Source organism: Pseudochaenichthys georgianus, chromosome 15, assembly GCF_902827115.2.
Source record: "Pseudochaenichthys georgianus chromosome 15, fPseGeo1.2, whole genome shotgun sequence".
NCBI lineage: Eukaryota > Metazoa > Chordata > Actinopteri > Perciformes > Channichthyidae > Pseudochaenichthys > Pseudochaenichthys georgianus.
In genome coordinates, this window is record NC_047517.1 from 27,026,022 (window position 1) to 27,048,400 (window position 22,379).

The 22,379-nt window shown below is 40.2% G+C and overlaps 1 protein-coding gene across 1 annotated transcript; it reads left to right on the forward strand.

The window, feature by feature from the left end:
• The first annotated feature begins 4,318 nt into the window (after positions 1 to 4,318).
• prokr1b (prokineticin receptor 1b) lies at positions 4,319 to 9,496 on the forward strand. The gene is made up of 2 exons (XM_034101473.1): positions 4,319 to 4,770; positions 8,764 to 9,496. Exons 1-2 carry the CDS (start codon positions 4,319 to 4,321, stop codon positions 9,485 to 9,487), a joined length of 1,176 nt encoding a protein of 391 aa, XP_033957364.1. The 3' UTR covers positions 9,488 to 9,496.
• The last annotated feature ends 12,883 nt before the right edge of the window (positions 9,497 to 22,379 follow it).

Consider the following 22,379-nt stretch of genomic DNA (forward strand, 5'->3'; position numbering starts at 1 on the left):
GGATTGCATTTTAAAGCTTATTTGTAAGGCAGTAACACTTAATCAAGTTTAGGGCTGATCAAAAATTCCAAATAACTTTTCTTTCAATGTATACATTCAGACAGGGTTTCTTGTTTATTGTAGGCAAATATATTCCATTTCATACTGGATTACTTTTTCCCAATGCCACTATGCAATCAGTGTCAGGAACATTCGTAGGTGTGAATATCAAACATGTTTAGTGAAAGAGAGGAGTGCACTTGTGACATCATGCCACACTTAACGCTATGGCTCGCTACAAATAATCAGCATTCAAGCACCATCCTCTCAGACAATTTCCACTAACAGGTATTGGAACATTGAAGGTGTAAAGCAGAATATTGTTTTGTTAATAATATCTTCGATGAGCTCAAAATGAAAGTTGGTCAGTTTATTAAAGTAGTCTAATTCAGTTCAAGGATTCTGTTTTAAGAGAGAAGGAAAAAATGCAGTACTATCATGTGCCATTGGATTGAATGTGTGGAATATGTAAACAAATTATTCCTTTTATAATCACTATTCCCATCGTTCTGCCATGCTTGAGATTTTTTCCAATCGGATCACAAAGTGAAGTTGTATAACTCTAGGAATTCGGAGACACGCTTTGATAAATGGTCTCTGTCAGATTGAAAACGCACAGAGGACTACAGAGTAGACCAGCCATTATAACTAGACCTAGTCACCCATTGGTTTGACTAACGTCTTGTTTTTATTGAGCAACAAGTGACTTTTTCTCAACGAGAACATGGAGCTTGTGGGATTGCAGAAAATGCTGAACTGACCAGAACAAAATAGAGGGGTCAAACTTTAAAAAAAAATGAGAACATTATGCAAATGAGGCTGACATCCTGTGACCAGTCATTTGCAATCATTTGCATGCATTACTTTGAAATCTTTTTTTCCTCTATCAGTTAATATTGAAATAAATTGTAAAGGTTAACCCAGCCTTTAATGTGAGGAACATCATGTTAACATTTTAACATCTATAAAGCTGGTGAACCTGTAACAGTTCTCATTACCAATGACCACACATATGCACCTGCCTGTCTCACACCTCCTGTGCTTTCTCTCCTCCTCGCTTCATTTGCGGATATCTCACTTGAGGCAGACAAGAAAGAAGAAAGCATACAGACGCAACTTTCCCCTCCTCTTCCTCCCCCTTTCTCGGAATCCCTCTTGAGCAGAGCGGACGGGGAGCAGATAGAAATCACAGCGTGAGTGTGCGTTGAGGCTGATAGAGTGACCTTCTGGCTTCACCGGTGGGATTTTTTATTATTTCAGCACTAGCCTGGGTATCACAAATAACACAGAGCCGTCAATAATATTTATTTACATTTTTCAGCCGAGAAAAGTCCTTTTTCAACATTTTACGGTAAGTGTTTGATAAGCTTTCTTTTAATTTTCTAGGTTTTATCCCTGGAAACCCATTTGAGATTAATGTTTATTCTAATAGAGTAAGAGAAGGTGTCTCTCATCTGTAAGTACGTCCTTTCTTGAAAACTATTATCTTAATTTTTTCGACTGAGAGCACCTGCTAAATAGATAGACATTTGGTTTTATAAACTATCCGAGAGCTCTTAATAAAAGTAATTGTTTCTTCAAGTTCTGCAGATGTATAGTTTTTTCATGGCATTGCATTAACATAGACCGTTACTGATCTCCTTGAGCAATACCACTTCAGAGAAGATCGCTTAATGATAATTAAGATGGTCAAAATAAGCTATTTGAGATCTTCGGGCAATTAGAAATAAAACATAATCCCTATTTAACATAATATGAGTTTGAACTTAATTGCTTTGTTACTTTCTCAACATAAATCTGGTGTAATCTGGCTAAATAGATATTTTAATTGGTTTTATATTATATTGCGGACAATACCGTTATGTATTTGCGCAGGTCCCTCCATTAAGGAGGCTGTTGTTGAATTGCAAGCTGCTTTTAACATTATTCAGACTCAGCTCTCTGAACTAAAGCTTCTTTTAAATGTTGATAAAACCAAGGTAATGCTCTTTTCAAAAGCTAAAAAGACACCGGCGCCTGTTTTAGATATTGTACGCAAGGAATAAAACTTGAAGTGGTTACCTGTTACAAATACCTTGGTATCTGGCTTGATGATTGTCTCTCTTTTAAACGTCATGTCAATAACCTGCTTAAAGCACTGAGGGTTAGACTAGGTTTCTTCTTCAGGAACAAGTCCTGTTTCTCGCTTGAGGCCAGGAAAAGGCTAGTCACTGTGACCTTTTTACCTGTGCTGGACTATGGGGATCTGATCTATATGAATGCACCTGCCAATTGCCTGGTCAAGTTAGATGCTGCGTATCACAGCACACTGAGATTTGTGACAAACTGTAAAGCATTAACCCATCACTGTACCCTGTATGCAAGGGCAGGTTTGCTTTCACTAACTGTACGGAGGCTCAGTCACTGGTACATTTTCATATACAAAGCCATGTTAGGGAAACTTCCATCCTACATCTGCTCCCTGATCTCACAGCGAATTGTAAGTGGCTACTGCCTGAGATCGCATGCTGTGTTTTTATTAAATGTGCCAACTGCTAGGACTGTCTTAGGGAAGATGGCATTTAGATGCGCAGCTCCACTGTCTTGGAATAGTCTGCAATTGAAATGGAAACTGAGCTATCTGGTGCCACTAAATGTTTTTAAAGCCCCTGTCACACTGTCCCGAAATTGACACCCGATGGACACACGATAAAGGAAATGTTCAAATTCGGCTGTGATCGTAGCAACATCGGGCCATTCGTGAGGGCATCTAAGCCATCGTATGACCGCCGGTGGAGTTTCTCAGGCTCCGGCAGCAACTTCGTGAGCGGCAACTTCGTAAGGCACTCGTGAGGGCATCTTGTCAAATTGTGTCATCTTCGTGTTATCATCGGTGCATTCACCCTCACTCTGATCGGGGCGAATGCCCGATGGCACCGATGATAACAAGATGCCCTCACGATGGCCTTACGAAGGGCAACATTGACACACGAATTCAACACGAAAATGAACCTTCGCAAGGTCCTTCGGCAATTTTTTGGCATGCCAAAGATGTTGCCACCGCTCACGAAGTTGCTGCCGGAGCCTGAGAAACTCCACCAGCGATCATACGATGGCTTAAGATGCCCTCACGAATGGCCCGATGTTGCTACGATCACAGCCGAATTTGAACATTTACTTTATCGTGTGTCCATCGGGTTGTTTTATTGCACAACAAAATCATGTAAACATATTATGTAAATAACCCAATTTGTGTTCTGTGAAACTAAAAAGGATATAATATATTATTTTGAAGGCAAGTTGACAGGAAGTTGTTGTTGCTATGGAAACAACATGACGGAGAAAACTTAATATCTTCTACATATAAAGACAGAGAAAGTAAAGAACAAAGTCGGAAATATCAGTACTGTATCATAGTACTTTAACATAATTGTTTGTGTTACTTGTTGCAGTTGTATGTCTTAAATGTAATGTAAATGTTGCCTTCGTGTGTGGTTCGGGGCCATCTTCATGCGAAATTCACAATTCAATATTCGTGTGTCCATCGGGAGTGTACATTTCGGGACAGTGTGACAGGGGCTTAAAGCTCGGTTGGTTGCTACTCAATCGGAAGCTGTTGGTACCTGTTCATGTGGTTAGTTATGTAAATTGTAAATCCCTGTAATGATGCTGGATGATGTCCTTTTTGTTGTTCTGTTTATGTTTTTATGTTTCATGTGGAACCTACTTGAGCAGGTCTCCCTTGAAAAAGAGATCAATGATCTCAATGGGATACACCTGGATAAATAAAGGTTTGAAATGAAATGAATATTTTAGCTTAACCTCATATGCTTGCAGGGGGATTTCAGTGACCACTTTTGCAGCAAATCAAATGCCCCGTCATCATGCTGAGTCTGTGATTTAAAAAAAAGACTATGTCATCATATATTGCATTCAGGTCTTTACTTCACCCACTAAAAAATGTTGACAGAAAATATCATCCAAATATCACACATGCCAGCATGATTTATTATGCCTCAAGCACTTTATGTAACCTGTTTTGATCAAGTATTGTCTTCTTGAACCCTGACCCTGCATGAGTAATGCTGAGGGTACTTTCTGTTCCAGGTGAAAATGCGCTGCCGTTTCCAAAGAGGATTCACCCTGTTCAGAATTCAACAGTCAAATAATTGAGCTAGTTTTCTTGGAATTATTGGTACCATGAACCAGAAAGCATCATAACCTTAAGGCCTAATTTGCTGGACCAAGTTCTTTTTATATACTAGTCTTTCTAAACCAGGAAAAGATAGTTTGCTAAAACATGGGTGACTCCAACCTCAGCCACATGGTAGCACCTTGTACAGAGATGCAGGATAATCTCCTTCATTACATGGACAGCTATGATATGGACTATGGAATCCCTCCGGATGAGATCCCAGACACCACGCAGGGCCAGGCCTTCTTTGTGGCCACCATTGTTATTGGAGTGGTGCTTGTCTGCATCATGCTTGTCTGTGGGTGCGGGAACTTCATATTCATTGCCACGCTGACACGCTACAAAAAGCTGCGTAACCTCACCAACTTGCTCATCGCAAACCTTGCCATCTCAGACTTCATAGTGGCAGTTGTGTGCTGCCCGTTCCTCTTGGACTACTATGTGGTGAAACAGCTCTCCTGGGATCATGGATTACTGCTGTGTGCCTCCGTCAACTATCTCCAGACGGTGTCACTCTACGTGTCCACAAACGCATTGCTTGCCATTGCAATTGACAGGTGAGTGTGTTACTTCTTTTATTTTTATTTGGCTTTGTGCAATACATCGAGTAAGTCTAAAAAACCTTCAAGCATTGTCTACAGAGATTTAAATCAATAAAGCTTTCACTTTTTTCATCTGGCAATATTCTCTCCTCAAAGAGCATCACAAAATCTATAATAACAAAGCCTGTTCTATCTTTGACGATATGAGATTCCAGCTGTACATTGTCTTGTCTATCCAAGATATTTTTTTAAAGAACTGAAGAACCGTTTTAATGTTGCTGTTTTTTTAATTGGAAAATACACTGACCTCTTAGATCAAAGCAGGAAACTGAAAAAAAGGTCAGTGGTCGAAAATAAATATTTCTCACATGTAATCTCGATTAAACCAAGCTATGATCAACCTCTAACTACATTTCAATATAGCTGAACTACTTTGCAGCTGCTAATGAGAAATACACTTGAAGTTTACATGCTGGGGTCTTACTCCATACTGGTTCTTCCTTTTATCACTGATCAATCACTTTTATGGCACAAGCTGGCCCTATACTGTAACTCAGATACATGTTGATGTATAACCTATAAAAATAAATGATTTATGTTCAGTGTACACTATCGCTCATGCTTCAAAGACTATGTAAATAACATGCTATAATTCATTATTAACTGTTAATTAGCCTTAAAACAGTACCATTGCTATCTGTTCAGTATGCAACAGGCACAGATCCTCTCCTGATTAATTTGTTCATCCTTATCAGTCTGTGCCAGGTACATTATTTATTTAGTCTCCCTCTGGCACATGCTGAAATATGCTTCAAAATACATCAGACACCAACCGGTTTGACGAGCAAATCATGCTGTTTTACATACCAAACCAGAGACCCTGACAATCCAGGCCAGGGGCTTAAAGTCTGATGACTATCAAACTATTCCGTCATTTTCTCAACTACACAAGTGTCAAGTTTCGTGAGGCATTATTTGGCAAATGATGCCTCGAATGAGCGAATGGCTCCTTTGCCCTCCCAACCTGGACATTGTCCATTGTAAAAATAGAACCTCTTAAATACACAACTGTCAAGCTTGGTGAATGAGTCATGCAGGTATGTGAGGCTATCACAGTAAAAAAAAAATCTGTCCACAGATAGACTGACAGCTGAATAAGTACTTGTGATGAGGCTTTAGTGAAGGGACAGAAGGTGTCTGTAGGAACACATTTAGCAATGATGAAACACACAGACTCCGAGGATGAAGATCAAACCTTTGTCCTGTTCACTAAACATCAAGTAGAGGGTATTTCTAGATATCATCCTACCCTCAAAAGCATTGGCACCTAGTATATTATAAAGTATGATACCTTATATCTAAGCTTAAGTTTTGGAAATCACCTCCAAAGTTACAGAGTTAAATAGCTGTTGGTAAGAGAAGGAATGGGAGCCCTGAGGCATTAGTGAGCATATCAGCCAATGTCAAAACTCAATCTGCTCAATCTTTAAAATCATGCTTAAAAGTAGGCTTTAAGCAGGTTAAATATTGTTTTTTCACAATAATGTTTTCAGAATGTAGGTGGGAAAAGACAAGGGTCGTAGAAGACATATAAATAGAGTTATAGAACCACCATTTTTTTTATGGATGAGCAAATTTAGATATTTGAAGGGTTTAGGTAACATCACATATACACATTCTAAAAAGGCCCTTTTCACAAAATACATTCTAACCTCTCCCAGTAAAAAAAGCACAGGTGCAAATGATAAAACTAATTATGGCCGGGTTCTGCATGCTGACTCACTACTGTCACAGGGACACTTGGATATGACAAAGCCATTGTTAATGTGATTAGAAACACCTGTGCTTCTCTTTCTTCAACAATTAAAAAATGTCTGCCGTGAAAAAAGGACTATATTCAAATAAACTAAAAAAGCCTCCTGGGGGTTACAAAGCTTGATTAATTATGCTAAAGAAAACGACCCTTGGGAGAGCCACAGTAAATCCGCACTGTATTGCTGTAACGTAGTGGTTCCCAAACTTTTTCAGTCGGGACCCCCTTGGGTATTGGAAATATTTTCGGGACCCCCCAACCCGGTTCCCATCTATATTGGTAGGATTAATTGTATATTGTTGTAAAAACATTACATTTTCTCTGCTAATAATAAGAATATACAAAGATTCAACTATAATTTTATATTTTATTATGGATTACACATGAACAAAAGTGCTTGTAATAGATACTGTGAATTAATTTGGCTTAATTAAAATTAAATTATTATTATTAATTAAAACTGGTTGGCCTTCTTCCCTGAGTAGTAGATTTTTAAATTCAAATTTCTTTAAGGAAAATATATTAATTAACTACTATTTCTAGTGCAGGTTGCAAACGATCACATCACTTTACCATTCCTATTCCACACTAGCTTATCAATTACTTGTGTGTGCTTGCTTTCCCTTGCAGATCTTCTCAAACTGGGGCTGTTGTTTTGAGACTGCCCCTCTCAGTTCATTCTCAATGTTCAGCTTTGATTTGTATTTCGTTTTGATGGCAGCAACAGCAGAACAAGCCTATCTCACACAAGTAGGATGTTGCAAAAGGCAGCATTATGCCCACAGCTCTCTGACCAATGAGATATTTTCGAGCAGTGTTTGTTTACAATTGAATAATAATAATAATAATAATAATAATAATAATAATAATAATAATAATAATAATAATAATAATAATAATAATACATTTGATTTATAGAGGGGCACTTTAAAAACAACGTCATCTCAAGGTGCTTCAGAAAAGCTAAAAGGAGAAAATAATAAAATAAAAAAATCTGCAGTACCTCCGCCCCACAGTTTGAAAACCACTGCAACACATATAGCATTTCACGTCATAATTAATGTAATTAATTGTCTGGTTAATTGCCTGCACCTGTGTTTTTTATATAAAACTTCTTAAATCCAAGGTTCTGTAGGCAACAATGCGTCTTAGAGACTCAAATGGATACCATTGCATTTTGCCTTTCTTGTAGGATACTTGAGTACTTTTGCAGATTATCTTTCCTTTAGGCTTCCCTCCCATGTTTTGTGCAAAGAAAGTTCAGTTTTATCAGCTTAAAAAAACACTGACTACTACAGAATCCAAGTCTCCCAAATGTAACTTCCACCACTACCTCCATTCCATATCCCTGCACTACATTGCAGTGTACACATTAATGTAGGGTGACACATTTGTGCATGAGGGCACAAAACATCCAGACTGGTTCACAAAGAAGCCTTTTAAAAATGTATGCCTTGTAAGGAGATTTAAATGTAATAAGAAGGCTGTGGCTGATAATGGTTGAGTGTGCCAAGTGATTATTATAAAACTGTTCATTCAATACTCCTCCTTACATAGTGTGAGCCTACTTATATTAACAACACACAACAGCCTACTGAGTGCAGACTATTATGGAGAATCCCCAGGCATGCTGCCAAGGTAATGGGTAATCGTTTACTTCTTAGTTGGTGGTGCTCTGTATTTTATTCTGTCTGCAAAAATAAATTGTAAATATATTTCAAGGCGGTGCAAATGGTAATACTGCAGCAGAAAACGTATTGAAGTGAATTGTTGGTAATTTAGAGACATTTTTTAATTAGCTGCTATTTGAAGTGTATTTGTCGCTTTTTCATCAAATTAACCACTTATCCATCTATTGTCTGACATTTAGCTCAAGATCACCCACATTATGTGCAGTATATATCAATGACAATCTCATTAAGAGGATGCTCTGTAGTCTGTAATGATGTTGCTGATGAACTAAATCAGCAACATCATTACATGCTAACCTTTAATGGAGTGTGAAAGAGGCAGAAAGCCTCTAAAACTTTTTTCTACAATGTCTGTTGGACTTTAATCTTCCATGACAGAAAGCTATTGGTCAAATCTATCGACTTCACATAGCACACAGACTGCTAAAAAGGTTAATTTGACTGCATTTTATTAGGAGTTGATTCCCTGCCATTCAATCCATTAATATGTCTGTGTTCTTCCAGGTACATGGCGATAGTCCATCCTCTGAGGCCTCGTATGAAGTACCAAACCGCCTACTTCCTCATCACAGGAGTCTGGATTGTTCCTATTGTGATATCAATTCCCTCAGCCTACTTCACCTCTGAGACCATTTATCCTCATGGAGGCAACTCCCCAACAATTCACAAAGTTTTCTGTGCCCAGATCTGGCCTGTAGACCAACAAATCTACTACCGCTCTTACTTCCTGTTTGTTTTTGCTGTGGAGTTTGTTGGGCCTGTGATCATCATGGTTATGTGTTACTACCGAATTTCCCGCGAGCTCTGGTTCAAGAGTGTTCCAGGTTTCCAGACGGAGCAGATTAGGAAGAGGTTGCGTTGTCGTCGCAAGACAGTGATCGTCTTGATCGGGATCATGACGGCGTACATCCTGTGCTGGGCCCCTTACTATGCCTTCACCATAATACGAGATTTCCACCCAACACTAATCTCCCGCCAGAAGAACTCATTGGTTGCTATTTACATCATCGAGTGCATCGCCATGAGCAACAGCATGATCAATACCTTCTGTTTTGTCAGCGTCAAGAACAACACAGTTAAGTACCTTAAGAAGATTGTACTGATGCGCTGGAGGTCCACGTATGACCCTGGAAAGACTGTGGATGAGATGGATGTTAGGACTTCCTCCATGCCTGTTACAGAGGAGATTGAATGCATTCACTTGAGGTGCAGAGAACAAATTCTTTAATCATATATATTGTGGCTGTTGAGTTACAGAAATGTTGATAGAGATTAGTTCATATTCAACAATTCTCTTGTGTTTAGATCACATTTTGGGAAGATATCAAGCACCACAAATCACAAGGAAAAGTTCAACCTTATACATTGATAAATGGGGCAACATAGTCAGTGACTAAGTCAGTATTAAATACAGGATTTTTCCTTGAGGTGTTATGATAATATAATAGTTGTGTACACTGTGACACTCCATTATTGTTAAAAGTTGTAGCATGTGTATAATCTATGACATAAGACTTGTAAGCTGCTACTGCCATAACTTATCTATGATGTTTACTATAATTGTTAATTATTCTTTTTGTATTGTTTTTATCTTGTTTTAAAAGAGATTTGAGTAAGGTAAATTAACTTAATACTTAAGATATCCTTTCATTGACCACCATTGCTTTTGTATTTCAAGTGTTGTGTGTTTTCTAGGGTCCTCTATGTTTTGAAAATTCCGGGTTTTTAAATAAAGATGTAACTTTGTGGAATGTAGAACAATTGAAAAGGTATTTTGAATGTCTTCATATAAGATATATTTTCTTGGTTATTTTTCCTTAAAAAAATAAAGTATTGCATGCTTTCTTGGTAATTTAACATTGTATGTGCTTATGCTAATAAATAATGGGACACTGAAAATAAAAGCTGTTTAATTTATTAAGCTGTATTTTAATTTGCTTTTTTAATTCAGGGAGCCTTTCATTATAAAAGGCATATTTACCTCACAGCATATTGCATTGTGACAACGGCATGCAAACAGATCGTCTTAAATAACCACCTAGTCAAATTAATGCTGCATGTAGCCCAGGGTTGCAAACTTTGGGTACCTGGCTGGAGTGAGATTTTGATATCATGGATTTAATTACACGTATGCACACTAAATGACTGCTATCGCGTCCGTAGCGGGACCATACCATATATATATAGGATATATATATATACAATATTGGACATAGACTATAAAGGGCACAAAGTGTCATTCACTAATGAAAGTCAAACACATGTTTGTTTCCACTGTTTTATTGTGACTCTATTTTGGCCTAGTAGAACAATAAGCAGCAGACTTTGACTTGTTTATCATTTCTACTGGTGGTTCGTATTTGAAGCTGCATGGTTCAATCTGACTTCCTTTGATGCACATAATGGATGACAGTGTCCCATCAAGTGCAAGTCTGTTTCGACACTCTGTTTTGTTCAGTCCAATTACTGAGAAGACTCGTTCTGCATCTGCATTAGAGTGAGGTAGGCATAGGACAAGCTGGGCCACCTTCTCAAGTCTGGGGAACTGTTCTTTACCAGTTACTTGGCTCTTCTGCGTAGTCAAGTGTGCCCACACCATGTCCATACGATGGAATTATTCTTCCTCTCCAACACTCACCAGGGCACCTTTCCAGACCATGTCAGGGATATCTGTTTCCTCCAGCATTTGGTACTCCAGGAACTCATCCGAAATCCTGTCGTGTTCCCTTGGGTCCTCAAAAGAAAGAAGGTGTTTGTATCTGGGCAAAGACAATTGCAACAACATTATTTATAATAGAAAAATAATATTCAGACATTTATTTTGCCATTAGATTATTGAATTCTGTAAATAAATATACATAAAACAATAACCAATTCTCTATCCAGATAGAAATAAATAATCCTTTACAATAACAGAATCTCCCAATGTAATATCTAAGCAAGCTGTATTTGTTCACCCATCTCAACTGCTTGTAAAGCCTGTCAAAATCACCATTTATCTTTAATTAACTTCTCACGTTGTTTAAATGCAGTAATGGTAAAGTGAAAATAAAGGTTCAGTAATTGTACCTTTGGACAAAGTAGAGCACATCATCCACATGGGAGTTTTGTCTCTGCCTGAAGTCCACAAACTCAGCATGTGGCAGCAGGGGATCATTGAGAGGTAGCTTCTTCAGTGCATATTCTGTAGACCAAAGCAGGAAGCCTCTTGCTGCCTTGTTGAATTTGGTGACATCAACTGAGGGAATCTCACCAGCTTCATGCAGCCTTATCAGTGTGGACTTTGTAGTCAGTCCAATGCCAAGCTGGGTGTCTGAAAGGAAAAAAAGACTACCATGCATTATTTTGCCCATACTATATACCTGTAGATTATTTCAGTTGTCATAAAAGGGTCAAATAATATAGGCTATAACAGTCAATTGTATTCACCTGGCAGTTGGTTTTCTTGATCCTGAAGATCAACACTCTCCAAGCTTGTTGTTCTGAAAGCTGCAGGCTTCAAGAATTTGGACATTAGCTTTCAGATGAATGCCCTCACCTGAAATACAGAAAATATACAACCCACCCATCCATGAACATTAAGATAAGAATCAATTATACTATTTGACATTACCATTACACTAACTTAAACAGTAAAATGATGTACCTACCCATGGAGAAGATAGATGCATGGGTGCTGCCTCTGGAACAACAGATTAAACTGGCAGAATGTAGGCAGAAGTGCCTGGTAGAAGAGGAGATGAACCTCTGTCAATGGATCCTCAAATAAGGCACGGAGCCGCAGACACCTGGCTTGCTTTTCGTCTAACAGACAAAAACGTTCAAAAATAATAAATAGAAAATTGTAGTTTTGCATTTTTCATCAATAATGAATATGGGACTACAAACCAGTGGATCTGAAGTAGCCAGGGCCTTGTAGACACGGAGTATGCGGTTGACAGACAGATCCAAACTGAGCCACCTAATGCTAAAATGCTGAAGTACCTCCATGTACGTGGTGTCACAAAACACACAGAATTCTGAATAGAACAAAATATGTATTTTAGATTGGCCCTTCAAACTATTTCTGAATCAATGCTTTTGAGTAGAATAAATGTTTTATGTGAGGATAACTTGCCATGAAGCATGTTCTTTCTCTTGGTGCTGGATTTAAACCAGTAGGCAAGATCGACGCAGAAATCTTCGACTTCAAAGCCCGACATCTGGAGGGTTAGCAAAATAAATGTGTTAGTGTTAATACTTTTACAATATGTACAAAGTGGCCATCCCAGTAAAAATGAAAAAAATACTGTTGTGACTGTCTAGTCATTACCTTGGAGTACACCAAGCCACCAGCGTGTGCATTATTGTGCACAATGTGGCAGGGACAGCCAAGAACGTAGATAGATGGATTTTGGTCAAGGACCCTGCTCCTAATCGAATTCCTGGCTCCCAGATTGACACTAGCATTGTCAACTGCAAGGGCCACGCAGTTGGCCCATGGGATACTGTGGCCTTCCAGCACCTCATTCATTTAGTTGAATATGGCCTCAGCAGTGCCACAGCTGGTTCCTGATGTCAGACCCATGTCAAGAAATCGTTGAATCACACCTTGTGAACTCCACATTTTGAGTCAGTGGATTCAACTTCTCTCTGCCTGTGACGACACAAATGTATTCAACACTTACTTACTTAATTCTGTGTGACCCAGGGTCAACATGAACACACTTACCAGTATCATTGGACCCATCGGTGGCCAAAGAGAAGGGATGATCACACAGATTTTTCACAAGCTCATCCATAAAATAGGGAGCTACACACTTGTTTATGATGGCTGTTGTTTTTGTCCTGGCTGAGGAATACTTTTGGGCTATCTTGGAATCAGGGAAACACTCCTTGAACAGCGGACTCAGGTGATCCGAAAAAGCCAATGGGATGATGTGCTGCACCATTGTCATGGCCACCTTCACTTCGGCTCTTCTGGTCTGTGGTTGTGTAATGACATAAATAAAATAGTAAACACAATCATATATCTACATAGGTGAGTATGCTGCTGTCAGGTCATTTATATTATTTTGACGTATTTAATCAATCAGTTTAATGATTTACAGGTTAGGCAAAGTTTATGTAACCGCAATCACTGCGGCTTAAACCCCACTAAATAACCATAACATCACTGTACTTAACAAACTTGTATACTAATCACCTGTGTTTCCAGCTGACCCATCTCAGTGCTTTGCGTTCCTTGTATGAACATATTCATTTTTGAAGAGCTCTCAACCATCTTTTGTTTTTTCAAGTGTGATTCCCTATTGATATGGCGAATCACATCAGCTCTGCCCTGGTGTCTGCATTCTAATTCATGCCACTTGTGTCTCATCTTCATCTTCCCTCATTGTCTCCTCTGAGGATACTCCGTTACTGCTGCCTCTGCCCCTGTTTTCCTCTGAACGGTTGTTGGCTAATGCCAGTCCCTCATCTCTTTCTCTCTCTTTAGTCTTCTTAAAGTATTTCACAAAGCTCTCCATCTGGAATACCACAGTTTATTTAACAAAGTCTGTCTTGAATACATACATACATAGTAGTCAGCAAATAATTTGCATAATAAAACACCATTATTATTATTGTTATAATATATGTTCCTTTTATTCTTTAAAAGCTAGCTGTTAACATAGATTAAGCTATTTAGGGGACTGAATTAAAACTTTAGCGCCCTTCAAACCTAGCATAAAAGTCAAGTGACATTATTTTAATGTGCAATACATTCTAAAGTTTAAACAAACAAATCTAAAATGTTAACAAACTTTATAAACAAATATGTGGCCTTTATAGAATAGGTTATCTTACTCTAATCATATTTTCAAACATATTCAACGATATCGATAAAGTGCACTGTACAAACCCACCTTTCCTTCTGTAGAGTTCGCCGTCGACTGATGAAAAGCCTGGCATTAAGACGGATCTGCGCATTCGCAATACGGGTCGGGGATTGACCAACCAGCTCCCACTGCTCTGCTGTCTGGAGCGGATCGACAGCTTGAGCAGCTGTCAACTCAACATTGTAAATAACAAACCAAAAACGATCGCTGGTTCATCTTGTTTTTGGCGTGAGGATAGTTTGGGCAGAGTGAGAGCGTGAGATTGACAGTGAAAGCGTGTGTCACACGCCAGATGCGTGAGAGTTGGCAACCCTGGAGGCTACTGTAGCCTCCAGCTAGAAGGAAATGTAACCATGGCAATGGGTGTGTAGAGACTCTCCTTCAGCGGCACAAGATTCATTATGAATATATAAATATATAATTTAACATATATTATTAATATACTATATGAAGAGCAGCATTTAAGAATGACCTAAAGGGGATACAAACCATGGAAGGTATGTCAACGTTTACTGTTGCTTTTAGTAATGTAAACTGGCTAACAGTCAGCTAACGTTAGTTAGCGCTAGCTCACTTAGTCGGCAGTCAGAAACACAAATACACACACGATGTTTTCTTTCTTGATAACTTACCTTTCTATTCTTAAAAAGAGAACATGAGACCAGTAAACATACAAGCGTCACTTTTTCTTTCCTCAGTATGTAGTTATCGCCGTAGCGTAGACTGTTTACAAGCGCCAATCCACCTTTATCAATCCAGACTGAACATGGGCCACTGGGCAAGGCTTCCGTGTTTTTCTTCTTTCTTGTTTTAATGGCGGCTAACCCCAGCCTTTGTTGCTACTTTAACGTTTTCACTCATAACTATTAGTCACGTATTTTTTAAAAAGGAATATTTTACAAGTCAAATTATCTCTGTTAAATAAATAGTGTTGGGCTAAGGAACACATTCATTATTGGCTTTTGTCAAACAGTCCAAGTTCCTGTTTTTCTAAATAATCCGGAGATTCAGGGATGGTGAGATCTGTCTGTTAGTCATGTTGACAATAATAAGTGAATTCAGTCCTAGTAACATCGTTTAAAGTGTCTCGTGATAAAGGCTGATATGGAATTGTTGGGTTCTTGTAGCACAATAACCATGATAAATTACAAACTGCACATGATGATAAGAAACTAGAAACGTTTTACTTTTTTTAACATCCACAGAAAGCCATGTTAGCCATGTTAGCTATTCTCTCAGCATCAACTTGTAAGGTTTTCTTTTTTAATATACTTTGTGCACACTCGACTATTTTCTTTATTTGAAATCCCGAAACCAATTTTTGTTGGGTAACCTATGGTAGGGCCAGAGCCATATAATAGAAGAGTTACGCCAACGGAAGTCCAAAAACGGTTATCGTCACGTGGTTCATGTAGACGAGGATCGTTCCCCGGAAGTTCATGGCGGGCAATGTGAATGCATTGATAACGAGATAGAACTACGATTTTTGGTAATTATTAGTGAATAAAGGTTTTGATTTGTAATATTTATACAACAAATCGATATGTGTATGTATTTACATCAATATGTTTTAAAAAATAAAATAGAATTTGCTAATATTAAGTGATAATATTAGGATTAGTGTGAACAACTAGTTTACATGTTAGGCTAACAGTGCCTTGGTTAAAGAGCCTGTTGCTGTTTATTTATAGCTTTGAATTCTTTAAAACCAATATTATCTTCTTAAACTTGTATGGTAGTCAGGAGCATCACTTTCTAATGTTTATTGATACATTTAGAGGGAGGGGATCTAAAGTAATGCTTTAAAATTCAGATTAGATTCATTTCCCATTTTCTTAAATTCATGGTAGTTTCAGTAATCCCATGGTAATTGAGGACACAAGTTATCTAAATGACTAATGTCATCTTTATGGCTTTCAAAGGACAGGAGACCGACAGGTGACTATCAAAGGACTAGCAACAGCATGATGATGATGATGATGATGATGATGATGATGATGATGATGATGATGATGATGATGATGATGTTAAATGTGTTGTTTTAGGAACATCCATTGCAAATACATGGAATTCAATAAACATTGAATAGTATATCATGCAGGTTGTCGGTGCCTTTTCCTCCGTGTTGTCCTGGTTGCTGTGCTGCCTCCTAGTTGCCACCATGGTTTGCTGTGCTGCCTGGGGATGCTCAAATCGCTCAGAGAAAGGAGTACGAATGTACGGCTTCCCCACTGACACAGAGCGGAGGAAAAAATGGCTGGCTCAAGTCAGCAGGAGCAATTTCACGACCAACAGCAACAAAATATGTGATGTAATTATATACAAACACTGCATTTGCACTTTTTCACAAAACGAAAACCACACCATTGGGAAAGCTTAATGTTTTGTTTAATACAAAAAAACAGGGAAAGGCTTGAGTGTTGAGACTCAGGGTGCAGGGTGAGGGTCTCAGTGCAGGTATTCAGGCTCCATTGAATCCCCCTCTGGTTCTTGTGCTGAAAGAGGGAGTAACAGACAGGAGAGAAAGGGTTATACACACCTATATAGCACACCTATTGGATGGGAAATTGCCTTGGGGAGATAAGGTGTTTACTTATATAAAACAGTAGTATTAAACTTACCTTGTGTTTTCACTCTCACTTAAGTCCCTCTCCCTTTGCCATCAATCCAAAATCAGCTGAGCTGCAACATTATACAGACAGGTAATAATCAACAGAATCACAAGGACACAATATGGCTCTGCTAAAAACACTCACTCTTACGGCCCGTCTACACTACAGCGTCGACAGCGTCGAAAGCTCCAAGCTGCTCCAAGCTGCCCATTCACTTTCAATGGGGTGACGTCACGTAGCCGCGCTTTTTCGCCGAACTGAATTGTGGGTAGCAGAGCGAGGCGTCCCAGGCGACCAGAAGTTGAACATTGTTCAACTTCTGGACGCCGGAGTAGCCAGCGCCAGCCAATCAAATCCCGTTTCCCAAAATCTGACAGCTGAAGCGCTAGCCAATCAAACCGCGTCTAAGCTGGGAGAGATATCCCGCCGTTCATTTCTATATTTCAAAAAAAGTCGGAGGAGAAACTAACTATCGCCGTAGCGAATCACCCGGTTTTGTATGACCAGACCCTCTTCACCTACCGGGATACAAACCGGAGGAACCAGGCATGGAGGGAGGTGGCAGAGACAGTGGGGGAAACTGGTAGGTTTTCGCCTGTTTGGGGAGTTTATATATATATTGCTCGCATAAAATCCCCGGGGGTTTTTGCTTTGTATGTCGGGGGCGGGAGATTCATGTGATTGGTTGTTGGCCGTGTTGCTTGAATAAAATCCCCAAGCTCCAGACACGCCCAGCTCCAAGCTATTTTTGGAGCTGTAGTGTGGACGCTCCGTTACACGCACCAAAGTTATATTTATCTAATATTTAACTCCCTCCACCCCGCATACAATCCCGTTTAGAAGCCCCTCTTCTCTAATTCAACATGTTGGACGAAATGACATTAAGAGAACGGAATTTACAATTAAAAGGCTGTTCAACGTGTGTTGCTAACGTGCTTCGGTATGCTAGCTTAATCTGTTATCTGTAAACGTTCCCTAAATCTACTAATTTAGGGATAATCCACTGACATCCTTTAATACACATGTTAATTTGAATCAGATGTACTGATAATATCCGCAATATAAATCTTTAAACTTCTTCTTACCTTTAAAAGTCCGTCATGAACGGTCTATTATGCTGCAACTCTACAGCTCTGCTAGCCTTGGCGCTAACTTCCGGGGAACGATTGAGAGGCTCCACGATCCGCCATTGCTGTAAAAAAGTGGTCCATTGGAGTGAACGGAGATGTCGTAACTCTTCTATTATATGGCTCTGGGTAGGGCTAACCCATACAGTGGTGGGGCTCAAGTTAGTATTTGCACTGTAATTACATACGCTATTTCGCCCCCCCCCCCCCCCCCCCATTGACAGTGAAACGCCACGCGTTTAGATTATTTCCCCGTCTCAATCAAAATGGAACTGTGTGAAATAAAACTGCACATTTGTCTTGTAGTAAATATAAAGGGATGACTGTGAATGTGACGTATCATAGTACACGTTGAAGATCCAATGCGGAATGAATGGCAGTTCCGATCGATCTCAATCAGTAATGCATTCCGCAGACCCAACGTTCCGTTGCTCTGATTGGCTATAGGTAGAGATGTCCCGATCACCTTTTTTTGCTCCCGATCCGATTCCGATCATTTGATTTTGACAATCTGCCGATACCGATTTTTCCCGATCCGATCTTTATGCAATGCATTAAGAGAAAAAAAAGGTAACGGATAACGGCTGGTCATCCAACGCGATACATTCAGCTATCTTGGCTGTTATTGTGTTGGCCTTTTCACTGTTCTGGGGCAGTTTCTCTTTCCTTTTAAAAGTCTCTGAAAGTGTCGGTTGTTTCAGTGCCGTTACCTGAGTGGCCGCTGTGTACTCGCTGTGTTGTTGTTGGTGTTTGTTTCTCAGGTAGCGTATTAGATTGGTCGTGTTGAACGTAGCTCTGTTCTTTCCACCACGCGGAACCTCTGCCTTGCAAACATTGCATCTGGCTGTTACACTGCCTTCGCTTTCAATTTTATAATACTTCCAAACTCCTGACATTTTCTCTGTCCCGACTCCCGAGTCACCAGCTGAACGTAGCCTCTCGTTAGCTTCCTGCTACTATTAGACACTGCACCCACTCTGTTGCCAGATTTCAGAGAAATAAGCAACCAGGTCTATGAAAACAAGCCCAAAGAAAGCAACACATACATGATGTTGTGTAATTTTAAACCAAAACTAAGTCCTCAGGATGACTTTAAGACGTGAACATGGTCATTTTTGTTTTGTAACATTAAATAAAAAAAAAAAAAAAAGAATCCCGATCCCCGATTTTTTTCTCCCGATCCCCGATCTTTTTAAAATCACGTGATCGGCTCCGACCCCCGATCACGTGATCGGATCGGGACATCTCTAGCTATAGGTCTATTCAAATTACATTCAGAGGCATTTTGATCTGACCGTGGCCGCGCTGATATTATAACGCCAGAGAATTTCCACACCTTTTAGTGTTTAAAACCCCCCAACTACTTGGACTATTCCTTGCACCCCTCTTCTAGCATAAGCCCAAATGGTCTCAACCATATTGCATCAGTATTGTGCACTTGTTGTTACAGCAGGATCAGTTCTCATTCATAACACTCCGTTCGATGTCTCACTATGGGATGCGCCTCAACGCGTATGCAAACAGAAGCATCAATCTCATTATGCCAATCCTGATTGGCTGGTGATCTTGACGTCAACGTCAGGGAATCCACCCATCCTTTAAGTAGCTTGCGCTACGACGCAGCGACATTCAAACTAGTGATGGGAATTCCGATTCCCTTCGGGGACACGAATCTTTTGATTCAGTTCACTTGAAAGATTCGTTCACTGATTCGTTCACCGGTTCGCGAACGATTCCTCTTTGTACTTAATTCGTTCAGTGAGTCTTCACTACTGCCGAAGTCCGTACAAGAAGTTTGCTGGCGTAACATTTATGATATTAAAACACATTTTACACCTCACCTTGTTGCCCCATGAATTATGCTCTGGGAATAGGCTACATATTATTTAAGAAATATAATTGGCCATTGTTAAATCTCTCATAAATTTGTGCCTGACTATACGATAGCACGTTATACTTTCAAACCCATGCATGTACTATGTGGCCTAACTTAAATCCCAAAGCATTAAACTCCATTTGGCCGAGTTCAAAGTGAATAAAAACATATATCCTCTACATCGGTGACGATTTATTCATATTCGATGTACCCATCTATGTTTACCTTTAGCTAGCGGCTAAGCTAGTGGGACGCTACGGAGCCCAGCTATCCGCCCTCTGAAGCTTTTAGGGCCGACAGGGAGAGGAGAATGTCCCGCTAACGCTGTGTGTGTGTATTTCACATTAGCGGGACGCTATGGAGCTCAGGTATCCACCATCTGAAGCTTTTAGGGCCGACAGGGGGAGGAGAATACAACGCTGTGTGTATTTATCGCTAAGCTAGCGGCTAAGCTAGCTGGACGCTACAGAGCCCAGCTATCCGCTCTCTGAAGCTTTTAGTGCCGACAGGGAGAGGAGAATGTCCCGCTAACGCTGTGTGTGTGTATTTCACATTAGCGGGACGCTATGGAGCTCAGGTATCCACCATCTGAAGCTTTTAGGGCCGACAGGGGGAGGAGAATACAACGCTGTGTGTATTTATCGCTAAGCTAGCGGCTAAGCTAGCTGGACGCTACGGAGCCCCGCTATCCGCCCTCTGAAGCTTTTAGTGCGGACAGGGGGAGGAGAATGTCCCGCTAACGCTGTGTGTGTGTTTCACATTAGCGGGACGCTATGGAGCTCAGGTATCCGCCCTCTGAAGCTTTTAGGGCCGACAGGGGGAGGAGAATACAACGATGTGTGTATTTATCGCTAAGCTAGCTGGACGCTACGGTTCAGGTATCCGTCCTCTTTATTGCGGACAGGTTGAGGAGGATGTCCCGCTCGTGTGTGTGTGTGTGTGTGTGTGTGTGCGTGCGTGTGTGTGTGTGTGCGTGTGTGTGTGTGTGTGTGTGTGTGTGTGTGTGTGTGTGTGTGTGTGTGTGTGTGTGTGTGTGTGTGTGTGTGTAACGGAGCTCAGGTGAGAGGGCTCTGATTACAGTACACTGTAGGAAACAGTTCTGAACTGTTTCCGCCAGTTCTTTAAGTTCGTCGTTCGTGAACAGCTTCTCTTTAGCTTTTGGCGGAAGGCGGCGACTCAAACAAACGAATCGTTTTGTGGGAGGAATCAGTTAATCTCGTTCACTTCAAAGATTCGTTCAAAAGGAACGAATCGTTCGCGAACGACCCATCACTAATTCAAACACCTCTTCTCGCTTCAGAGCACATCTCGAATTATCAGTAACCGGGCTAGCTTAACGGTCCACAGACTGAACCCAAAGCTAACATTCGGTCGACGGGCGCTTGCCGTACTTTTTTTTTGCTTTGCAAGAAGACTGAACAATATTAACGCACCAGTTAATATTGTAATCTGCCTCGCCGTTTCTTTCTGTCGAAACAACGGTAAGGTTTGATTTTTTTCTTCAAGCTAGTAACATACCTGTTGCTAGTTTTTTCTTCCCTACACACCGACACCACGGTAAAGAGGACGTTCTCTTTTCTCTCTCACACCAGAGGAGACAGAGATAAAAAGGTATTAACCAGGCATGAAAATCACTCACCTTTCCGCGAAATTCGCCGTTTTGAATCCAAAATAGGTCGTTTGTGTGATTCATGTAGATCTGCAATAAAAATATTTTTGGGGTATGGGGGGGTCTGGGAACCCGGAGTAATCTGCGGCCGCGAGCTGTTATGTGCCATCATGACACGCATGGTGTTCTTTTTTTATATATTATAATGCAGCGCGAGCTGTGTGCTCGAGTCTTCCTGCCTGTCGGCTCTGCTGCTCCGCGATGATGGTCTAGCTTCAGCAGCCACATTACCTACGGGTGCGTTCGTTAATATTAACTGCGGTCCGGAGTCACTGTGGTACAGACTGGACCGCTGGTGAACAGCTGTTAGAACGGGCCGTTCAGAGCAGAGCTCCCTGTCGGAGCGCAGAGCGATATTATCGTTGAGCTAGCTAGCTAGCATACATTGTCACTATCTGCTAACGTTAGCTTTAGCCTTCGTTTTCTAATAGTTTTTTTTTCATAGGCTATAAACGGAGGTGGTATAAGTATAGATCTTGTACAGTAAAAGTAGAAGCACTCAGATCTTGTACTAGAGTAAAAGTAGAAGTACTCAGATCTTGTACTTGATTAAAAGCAGAAATACTCAGATCTTGTACTTGAGTAAAAGTAGAAGTACTCAGATCTTGTACTTGATTAAAAGCAGAAATACTCAGATCTTGTACTTGAGTAAAAGTAGAAGTACTCAGGTCTTGTACTTGAGTAAAAGTAGAAGTACCAGAGTGTAGGAAGGAATACTCGAGCGTGTTCGAGCTTGGCCGCTCTCACACAGTGCTGTGTGCGGTGGTCTATAGACCTCCCAAATACAATAAGGACTTCATAAATGATTTCTCTGACTTTCTGGCTGAAATGATGCCGCAATATGACCGTGTCCTTATTGTTGGGGATTTTAATATTCATGTGTGTTGTCCTGAGAAACCTATGGCAAAGGATTTTTTAAACCTTGTTGATTCTTTTAGTCTTGCTCAGTATGTGTCTGGCCCCACGCAAGAACGCGGA

Excerpts from the sequence above, each read along its gene's own strand:
- prokr1b (XM_034101473.1), top strand. The coding sequence starts at position 4,319 with ATGGGTGACTCCAACCTCAGCCACATGGTAGCACCTTGTACAGAGATG. Across the intron at positions 4,771-8,763 it reads CTTGCCATTGCAATTGACAG|GTACATGGCGATAGTCCATC; the intron begins GTGAGTGTGTTA and ends GTGTTCTTCCAG.